Source organism: Asparagus officinalis, chromosome 5 (genome assembly GCF_001876935.1).
Source record: "Asparagus officinalis chromosome 5, Aspof.V1, whole genome shotgun sequence".
In the NCBI taxonomy this organism is placed as follows: Eukaryota; Viridiplantae; Streptophyta; class Magnoliopsida; order Asparagales; family Asparagaceae; genus Asparagus; species Asparagus officinalis.
Window position 1 is genome coordinate 94,075,511 of NC_033798.1, and position 10,420 is coordinate 94,085,930.

The following is a 10,420-nucleotide window of genomic DNA, read 5'->3' on the forward strand; positions in this document are numbered from 1 at the left end:
ACAATTACCAAATATCTCGCCGAAAATTTTGTTCTTTCTACGTTCTCTTTGATCCGATTTCCATTCTTATCTCGACTCAAATTTCAAGAAAGATCGCAGAAACCCTAGCCCTAACCCTAGGACCTAACGTTAATAAATTCCATTAACCCCACAACCTGTTGAGGTGTTAATCGAAATGAATGCGAGACTTGGTGAGATGTCAAAATCTTCCCAATCGCTATTTTTTGGACCTATTTAATTCCCGCATTTAATGAACTGTGCAAATTGCCCCTCTGAAATTTAAAAATTGCAACTAGGCTCTCTCTCCCTTCTCCCATTGACTTTCTTCGTTCTCACGTTTCGGCAATGATGACAGCCCCTCTTTAAAGGATTAGAGTAGAATACCCACCTCCTCACATTTGCCAGTTGCCCTTTTTTTTCTATTTTTTAATTTATTATTATTTTTATTTTAAAATTTTGGTAGAAACTTCTCAAAGCCGTGGAAATAAGAGTTATTTAGTAGATCCCAGGCCTCGGTTTGTGGCGAATCTGGATTTGCTATTACTTAATTTGATCAGGTTTGTTTAGCTTTATGTGGGTCTCTTTTATTTTTATTATTATATTTTTTTAAATTTTATTTTTTTAAACTTATTGTGTGGTATGGAAGTGGGCAGGATTATCAATTTTTTTTTTCCTGTGGGTTATTTTAGCTGTTAATGCTATTTTTTGATCTTGGTTTCAGAGTGAGGGAAATGGGTCTTTTGGGTTTGAGGATCAGAGGAAGCTGAAACGGTAAGTTCCTTGTGATCTATTTTTCTGTCATTTCTACTTTATCTTAATGTTTGTTTTCATAGTTATTTACTTGATGTTAGTTTCTCTCTTTGCGAGGTTATTTGAGGATTGCTTTTGCTAAGAATATATTTGCGATTGTTGGGTGTCAAGTTTTAAATGGTTTTAAATTGTCATCATTTGCGTTGCAGAGATGAGAGACCCTTTATCCTCTGGATCCTAAAAAGAGGAATTATGGTTCTTTTGATTTCTGATATTAGGATTTTTGTTTTTCTCTCTCTTCACTGATCTATAATTCCCCTTGCCTTGACCATTCATTAATTTCTTAAAGTTTTGAAAGATTGAATGAGTTTGAAATGCTGAGAAATTTGTAGATTTCGATAAAAGTAGAGATTGAGGTCTAGAGAAGGTAGATGTTCAGATGAACCTTTTCAGTTTGAAGTATCAAGCTACATGGTTTGTTATGCTGTTAATGATATGAAAAACTTGCATCACGGAGATGAGTTTGGTTTCATTTTATGGCAGCACCTTATCATTATTCAGTCAGTGTTTTAGGGTCATTTCATTTTGATATTGTTCAGTCTGGGTTTTTTAGAGAATTCCATGATAGCCTATAGTTTTCAGTTATTCCTAGCTGGAAGTTCTTCAGTTGTATTCATGTTGGCGCTTGGAATTATTAATAAATATTTGTTTCTGTCCTGAATTTGTCTCATGGCAAGTTTTTGTTTTGTTTTGTTTTGTTTTGTTTGTTATTTTTTGTTTTGTTTTTTGTTTTTGTTTTTGAGGAATGTCTCATAGTAAGTTGGTGCATTCAATTCACTAGTTTCTTGTCTTGAATGTACTTTCCATATGATAAGACATGTACTCCCTTCTTAGGTTATATCTGAAGTGTTATTTGGTACTAAATTACATGGGATAAAACATTTTACCCTCTGAAATCTACTCTGTACTTTGAATTTGATATTGTTAAAAGATAGCCCCTTATTTGTTCTCTTATAATGCTTGAATTCCAAAAAGCATTTGAAACTTCAACAGTACATTGGTGAGGAACACTGTATCCTGTAAAGTATACTTTGCAATGTGAGTTTGCTAATACTTCAATAGCCAATGATTTAAGGCTCAGGCCTTTTTCTCCACCCAATTTTTTTAAAAGAATAATACTGATATCAAACAGCAAGCTTTTGCTCTGTTTTAAAATTTGAGATTAGAAAAAGCTCCCTTACCTCATCAGAATAAGGCCTGTAATACTATCTATTGTAGTTGTTTGTGTAGACTGGACAATTAGTACCTTGTTTCAAGACCTGACCATCAAGTATATACTCTTTAGCTGTATTGCTGATATTTTAACTATGATGAGGTTATTTTGATGTTTCAGTGGTCACGAGAGGCAATTTTACTGACTTCCAAACATGACAAATATCGGAAACGAAAGATTTAGGCTTTCCATTTCTGGAGATAAGAATGTTTTGCTTTCTTTCTACTTGTTGGCTAGCTGTAAATACTGCAAAAATGATCATAGTCTGTCTCGCTGATTTAGTAACTTTCTATTATGATTTGTCATGATGCCAATTTCTACCTATATAATTGAAAAATAATTGTTCTATTGTGTCTTCGCATTATCTTATCAAGTATAATCACTCAGAACGCCTTTTACATGCTCTTGTTCTGATGCATATAAGTGTGACATACGATGGAAGCTGTGTTATCTATTTGTTAACTGATACTTATCCATTGCAGGTGTTGTGTTAAAGATTTGACCCAGCTGATGCCGTATTATTACAAGCCATGAAATTTGGTAAAACTCTTCTTATACTGCTCTACATTCTGCTGCTAAATAATTGCATTTTTCACTGTTACGTGCACCATTCATATTTTTTTGACAAATTGTTCGACCTATGTACCTATTGGTTATGTTTGTATACAAATACATAAGCATATTTTATGCATGTACATAATACAAAGCTGTGATCCCTGGTCAAAAGTTTGAGTTGTCCCTTGCTGGACATTTTTAATATCCAAGTAGTGAATTTTTTTTCTCTTTCAATTGTTTTATGTCATATTCCAATTGGACACTACTATCCAACCATTTTAGAATTATTTCCCATCAATTATAAAAATCTGATATTTTTTCTTGTTTAGTTGTATACTTCGAGAATCAAAAATTTACAGACAATAAAGGGCATGCAACCTGACTATGACCTTTTTTCTCCTGATCATGTTCTGATGCAAGCATATGTCTTCCAGGTTATGGCTGATACTCTCGCTGATATCAAATTTCAACATAAGCAGTAATTAGCAATCAACTGCATGCCTTACATTGACCTTACCAGTGTTTGTTCCATTGACATAATATTCAGTGTTGGCTTTACATTAACCTAGCTTTGCATAAGCATATACAAAATAATGAAATATTGGTCAAACGGGTAAAATGATATACTGTTGGCGAACACGGGAATTTAACATTGTAGATATATTGGAATATCTTTTTGTTATTTTTTAAGTTTTGTTTTGGCAATCCATTAGTGCCTGTAGTTCAGCAGAACAAATTATGGCTACTTGAAAATTGAAATATACTCTGTAGTATCAGTATGTCTTTTATTTGTTAAGCTACCATGGGAATAAAGGTCTTCTTCCCTTTGGCTCATGAAACGAATTCAAACCCGAACCGATAAACCATGAAGCTTTCTGCTACGATGCTTGACATTCAAAACTTTTCAATATGCACCTGTTTATTTTGTTCTGAGCTATGTAAAAATTGGTACGAATTCAATAAGTATAAAAGTAAGTAGCAAAAACCTTTCCGATACATCATATGAATGTTCACACATCTTCAATTTGCAATTTGTTCGATTTCTGAGTTTACATTAAAATTGCCACAATACACATGTACAAACACAATTGCTACATAAAGAAGGTTCCATGTCATATTGTAATACATAAGCATCAATCTGTTGGTTCTGGGCCAATGGGGATAAAAAATGCCATGCTACACAAGCAGGTTCTGAATCATGTACTAGTATATGTTTCATTGAAAATATATCAGTTTGTAATCTTGTTGGTTTGTCATTAATTTTTGTAAATTGCAATCCATTCAGGTTTTGTTAGAATTCTACTTAGTTTCTAACTGGATAATGTTTTTCAGCCCTTGAGGGTTCCAGCATATGCCAACATGCTGTTTATAGTTAGCCGGGTTGCAAGATTATTATTCCACATCTGAAAAATTAAGCAAAAAGTACAATATATGTACCAATGTAAATGATGTTAAACTGCACCGACTTGATTGGTTATGATATTCTTGTTCTATCCTTCGTTAGGTAGACTAGATAAGGCTGAATACCTGTGTTACCTGGGTATTTCTATCTGAAGCTGAACCCATACCCAACACATACCCGTATCAGAACTCATTGTGCACTCCTTGCATATATGCATACATTACGTGGTCATGCACTCAATGAAACAATACATGCTTTAATTTAAATCACTTGTCATACACTTCTTCTGACGTATGTCCTGCACATCTACTTCTTGAAACTCATTGGAAGTAGGTTAGGTTTTGAACTATGATTTTAATGGGTTGATTGGTTTCTAGTTCAAAAACAAGCAATTTTCCAATTTATAATTCACATAATGAAAGAAACATAAAGATGTTATGAGAATTTTAATTCTCATAACACGTGAATATAAAAATATTGATCTCATGTAAATTAATTTTAATATATAACATATATGTGTATATAAATATTTATATAGTTGTGTTCCTGCACCCCTCCCTTTTACAAACCTGATGTGCCCCATATCTGTACCCATACCCCATTTCCATGCAACATAGCTTAATACCAAGCTCGTTTATCTTATGTTCATTTCATCATATAACGAATCGGGGAAATATATCTTCAATTATGAATGGTTTTTTCTCATGATTTTCTTCTTAACAAGTTGATAGGTAGGTTAGATCATTGTTGTGAATTCTACTGTAAAGTTGAACGGTATATAAATTCTGATGTAGTATGTGGCTTTGAATAGAAGGGTTAATCAGATATCAATAGTTATCTTCACGTATTAATATTGAATCAACTTATCTTCGCTCTTGATTAGTGTTAATGTTGAATCCAGTTGCCTGTTAAATTGGTTGATAGAGTTATTCCTTTTTCTTTTCTTTATCTGCCTTTCAGATGAAATATTCTTACATCTCAACTAATTTTCTTAATTTAGTGATTTCTATTATTTTGAAAATAATGTATTATCATGTGTATGTTTATATAGGAATAGCATCTTCTTATCTTTTCTTGTTGATGTCTCAACAGTTATTCCTCATTGCTTGCAGATTCTCAATCACAATATCACCACAGTTATCCTGCTCATGAGCATGACACCAACGTAATTCTTCATGATAACAACCCCTTCATTCTTGCGAAAGATGACCATTTCATGATTGATACGTTAAATTTACGTAAAGAGGCTCTAAAAGAAGGGAGGCATGGTTTCACATCACCTATTGAGAGAAAGAGCTCCAGAGTTGCAGAAGAATGGGAGCAATATCTGGACATGGAGTATTCGACCAATATAAACAATACTGGTGATGAAACGGTCTTAAAAGAAAATTTCTATACTGACAAAGCTGTTACTAAAGTTGAAGTCCTAGAGAGGAGAGTTTGTATTGAAGATGATCATCACAATGTCAGAGATATAAATATGGACAAAGGGGTACAATCCTCTGATAAAAGTTTGGTACAAGAAGAAGTCAAAGATATAGAAGAAGCATGCCCAGCGCAATCTTCTACATCAAACCTGAATCTTGACAATGGATACAATGATTCAACAGGCAAAATCGCAGGCTCTTCTGGTGCATATGATTTGAAATACACTGTATTTGAGAGTTCAATTTCTATCCTTGATCAGGATCAAGTAGATCCACCTTCCGTTCTTCATAAAGATTTAGTTGGTAAGGCCACTGAGAATCCAGCAAATGAAACTTCTTCTTTTCATAATGATTCTGACGGGAAGCAGTCAATCGATAGTAAAGGCGACCTAGATTCAACTGAATCAATTCTCGGTAATATACCAGCTGAGGTTACTGAAAGTGTAGCTGTTCCAGTTCCTGACGTTCATAATTATTGTCATGAGAAGGGCTCTTTGGTGAGTTCAATTGACTGTGGAGGCAAGCTAGATGCATCTAAATCAGCTGTGCATAATATATCCTCTGATGTCGTTGAAGATCAGGTACTTCAAAGTTCAGTTGTTCCAGTTCCCGATGTTCATAATCATCATGATGAGAAGTGTTCTCCTGTGAGTTCAATTGACTGCAGAAACAAGCTAGATGCATATAAATCAGCTGTGCATAATATATCCTGTGATGCCATTGAAGATCAGGTACTTCCTTCACAGGAGATAACTACTGCTTCCTTGCAAGTGGATTTACCTAGTCAGGCTCTCCAAAATGATCAGAATCACTCTCTTGATGTACCAACGTTACAGGTAACCAAAAATGGACTTCCATTATTATTTTCTACTTTTTTTCCTGGTTTATGTGTGTGTGTTTGCGCGCGTGCTCATGGTGATTTTGCTTCTGGGTTGGTTTCCTTTACAATGTTATTTTTTTTGTCGTATAGAGGCTTGTATGTGTGTTTGCAGGGGCGGTTGGGTTAGTGGATTCATCCTTTGTCACTATGATAGGATAAATTTGTTTCTAGTGTAGTGGCAGTACATCTTGCTTATTTCTGAAATCATGGGATCTACTTTGAGATTGATGGATTACATACTGATTAGAATGTAGGAATGCACCTGTTTGTGATCAGACTGGCAAGTGATATAGGTAGAAATACAAAGGGTACGTTACAATAAACGCCCAAGAACTTTCAGCATTTTGCAATACACCCCCAATAACTTTCAACATCGCACTAAACCCCTGATAACTTTTGCAGAAAACCTTCAAATCTTGGGTAAATTACACTAAACCCCAATAACTTTCTAAATACCTTTTATGTTGTTTTTGTTCTAAGTTATGGGTGTTATTTGCAAACATGGTAAACTTACTGGGTGTTTGCTGCAATTCTAAAAGTTATTGTGGTTTAGTGTGGTTTTGAAAGTTAGTGGGGGCTTGCTGCAGAACACTGAATGTTCTTGAAGGTCTAGTGTAATTTACCCAAATACAAATGGAAGAATTTTCTTCCCTTCATTAGATTGACAAGACTAGGGAACAGATGATGTTGAAAGTACAAATGTGGGTGAAGTTTTAGAGTCTAAGTGACTTTGAGTAGGGTTGTTCGCACATGGACCCTCTGTACTGTCACAATGTGCCACTTATTATCCCTTATGTTTTATATTGGAAGATAGATCCCCTATAACTGAATACCGGTGCACCCTATACGCCTTCTCTCCTTTTGATGGTGCTGCTTCTGGTGAGTTTTATGGCAAAGATGAAGTGGATGGTGAGGACAGGAGTGGTGGATTGCGATAGTTCCAGGGGTAATAAGTGGCACAACGCAATAGTACAGGAGGTCTATATGCAATTAACCCTTTTGACTATGCAAGATTAAATGGAATATGATATGTAACTTTAGAAAATTTACGAGGAGGAAAATTCTAACAGAAAACTACACAAGATTTACATTTTGATTAGTAGCAATAAATCATGAATCCTTGTAAACTTAAGCTAGTGGCCGAGAATATACAAGATGTATCATTTTGATTGAGAGCAATAATTCATGTATCAACGAGTGCACTGTTAGGAAGGCTGTTATTGGAAAGGTTAAATCATGATAGTAAAATTGTAGAAGTGCTCTGGGAAAAGTGATCGTGGAATATATTTGTAAAGCTGAAGGGTAAATTTTGGAAGGTAGCCTGTACCGTAGCTGAAAATAAAATATTGAAATTGGTCACCTGCAATTTCACAAAATATAGGATGAAATGAGTGTTCCGTAAGAAGTTCAAGTTATGGCTTCCATCATGGGTAAGATGAGAAACTAATTTGTGATGTTTGGAAGCACTCAACACTACGCCTGTTAGTGGTTACTGATTTAGTTGTAGTGGATGACAAGGGGTGTATCAAAAGAAACTTGAAAAAAAGGCAGTGTAAGAATATGCTATTGTGCTCGTTTTCTAGAAGAGCTTGCTCTCAACAGCAGTGGATCAATGTAGAGGAAAGAAGGAGGATTTATTTGGCTGATGATTTTCTTTTTGAGATGTTCAGGTTGTAGCCTAAGCTCTAGTTTTTCCTGTGGAAATATCTTTTCAGTTTTCAGCACAAGCATAATTATATTGTTCTCCTTTAAGACTTACTTGCAGCAGATATCTATCTTCCTTCATAGACAATCTATATTCTGGTGCAATAAATAAATTGTTATCGTTATTATTATTATTATTTTGAGAATAAGGATGGTTCTGGTGCAAATAATTATTTTTTCTTGACATATAATTGACTGTACTTCTCTATGTCGTTAGCAGGACCTATTAAGAGACAGTAACTCAGCATCTAGAGCTCTGTCATTTCCTTCTGAAGTCTCTGCTCTGAGCAATGAGTCTAAGGAAATTCCTGCTAGCGGAGTCATTACTTTCAATTTTGACACAGAACCAGTATCAACTAGTGGGAGGCATGAGAATGAAGAAACTGCAAATAGTCAGCCAGCTGTGGCAGCTCAGAATGGTTTTCATACTGAAGAGGGAATTCTTGATGCTCCTTCATCTTCATCTAGATATTCATTTCTTCATCTTATGGAAGGAGAGTCCAGTTTATCTGGACCTTCTATTTTGTCGGGTCCAATAGCAAATTCCGGGCATATTCCATTTTCTGGAAACATTTCTCTTCGATCAGATAGTAGCACCACTAGTGCAAGATCTTTTGCGTTTCCCATGTAAGTAATGCTTTAAATTTGAAGATAATTGGCCTTAACAGAATTTTTCATCTGATTACACTTGCTAATATTTTTTTTTCTTTTAACACTTACCCTTGTCATTTAAGCGTAGCGCTCTGACATGCAACAAATATTCAATCATACTGTTTACTTTGTTGGTATAAAGCATTTTATGGTATATACTGGTACAATTAGAAGCGAAACATTCCAAAGTTAAAAAAAATGCTTTTTGTCTATTATGGAGTTGGAAGGCTTACTTATGTTGTGATTTCGGTTATAATGCTATGCATTGTAAATAGAAAGATAGAGCAGAAAAAGAAGATGGATACACGTAAGAATTGACAAAATTGAGTTAATTGGTGTAGCTAGGAGAATGAACGACACACGACTCAGTTGCTTAAATATCTTTCTTCTATTACTGGTTCATAGAAATTTGTTGCAGCCTAAATATAGTTTGGTATTTTGTAGTGCGGTAAACTTTCCCCACCAAGGAATCAAAATTAGCAAGTGCTCCAGGAAACAGAAGCATAACTTAGACATATATACCTGAATATGGTGAATATACGTCCTTTTTCATATTCTATATTGTAACTATGCATGACATCTCCTTTATACGTTAAATATTTAACCATGACTACTGTGAAATTCATGTGAATTACATTCTTTAACTGTAAAAGTGTTAAATCCCTCCTTGGAAGAGGTTTTAATGGCGTGTTATGCTAATGGCGTGTTATGCATTTGTTTTGTGTTCAATTATGTTTTACTTTAGTCATGGTTAGATGCACGTTTATTTGTAATTATTGTGGCCAAACAACTATTTTTTCAAGTAGGAATAGATGCACGTTTATTTGTAATTATTGTGGCCAAACAACTATTTTTTCAAGTAGGAATAGATGGTCTTTTCGACGACAGAATATTGTTGGATATTTGTTCTGTTTGTTTCTAAAAATTCTCAAATCTGCATAGAAGCTGTCAAATCTTTTATTCAGCCAAAACTTTCTTGTGGTTTCAGACTCCAATCAGAGTGGAATAGCAGTCCAGTTAAAATGGCAAAAGCTGAACGGAGGAAGCACAGAGGTTGGAAAATGGGGCTTCTGTGTTGTAGATTCTGAGTTCATTATTTCTTTCTTTTATCTCTAGCTTACTCCTTTATACACCATCAAATTTATATATATCCCAGCGACATATTTGTCAGAAAATTTTCTTCGTTGCTCAGGGCGACCATCCTGTCTGTTATGTTTATTTATATACAGCAGGTTTGATAGTGTTGTGTATGGTTTGTAGCATGTAAGTAGTTAGTGGAGGTGATTTTTGTGGTGGTTTCAGTTTTATGTTTCATAATGGGAGGGGGAAAGCTAAAATGCAGTTATTTACTGTAACTCCAGTCTGAAGACTTTCTTAGCTCTATTAATGATGTTGCATGACTGATCAGTTGTTAAAATGCAGTTGTTTATTTGATTGATTGATGATGTGCAAACAAATGTGGGAACGAGCTATAATCAAACGTTATGACCTAGTTGGAAAAAAGAGTCTAATTTCGATGGCTGTGTTGATATTAATCCTCATCGTTGAAGCTAAAATGAAGTGCTATTGAGATTGTTCAGTTTTGCCTAATTCACATGGGAGGATAAATTTATTCAATTTTCTCAATATAAAGTCACCCTCCTTTGAACCCCCTTCATGTTTTCTTGCATGTAAATTTCAAATTCAAGTTTAATATGAAAAAAACCCAGCATTCTAAATTGTCTTGTTCTTTATGATAAACTCCCTACATCTGAAATTGGAAAATTTTCTTCTTGAGA

General features: G+C 34.6%; 1 protein-coding gene across 3 annotated transcripts; it reads left to right on the top strand.

Annotated features, from left to right (window-relative positions):
* LOC109840218 lies at positions 1 to 10,155 on the top strand. Of its 3 annotated transcripts, none has more exons than XM_020408778.1 (6): positions 1 to 557; positions 722 to 771; positions 2,506 to 2,563; positions 5,093 to 6,243; positions 8,209 to 8,618; positions 9,631 to 10,154. In XM_020408778.1, exons 3-6 carry the CDS (start codon positions 2,554 to 2,556, stop codon positions 9,728 to 9,730), a joined length of 1,671 nt encoding a protein of 556 aa, XP_020264367.1. In that variant the 5' UTR covers positions 1 to 557; positions 722 to 771; positions 2,506 to 2,553; the 3' UTR covers positions 9,731 to 10,154. The 3 variants fall into 3 exon arrangements, with proteins under 3 accessions (XP_020264367.1, XP_020264369.1, XP_020264368.1); XM_020408780.1 differs by having other exon boundaries at positions 9 to 557; positions 8,212 to 8,618; positions 9,631 to 10,153; XM_020408779.1 differs by lacking the exons at positions 1 to 557; positions 722 to 771 and adding an exon at positions 1,024 to 1,177 and having other exon boundaries at positions 9,631 to 10,155.

Excerpts from the sequence above, each read along its gene's own strand:
- LOC109840218 (XM_020408778.1), top strand. Across the intron at positions 6,244-8,208 it reads TTGATGTACCAACGTTACAG|CAGGACCTATTAAGAGACAG; the intron begins GTAACCAAAAAT and ends CTATGTCGTTAG. Across the intron at positions 8,619-9,630 it reads AGATCTTTTGCGTTTCCCAT|ACTCCAATCAGAGTGGAATA; the intron begins GTAAGTAATGCT and ends TTGTGGTTTCAG.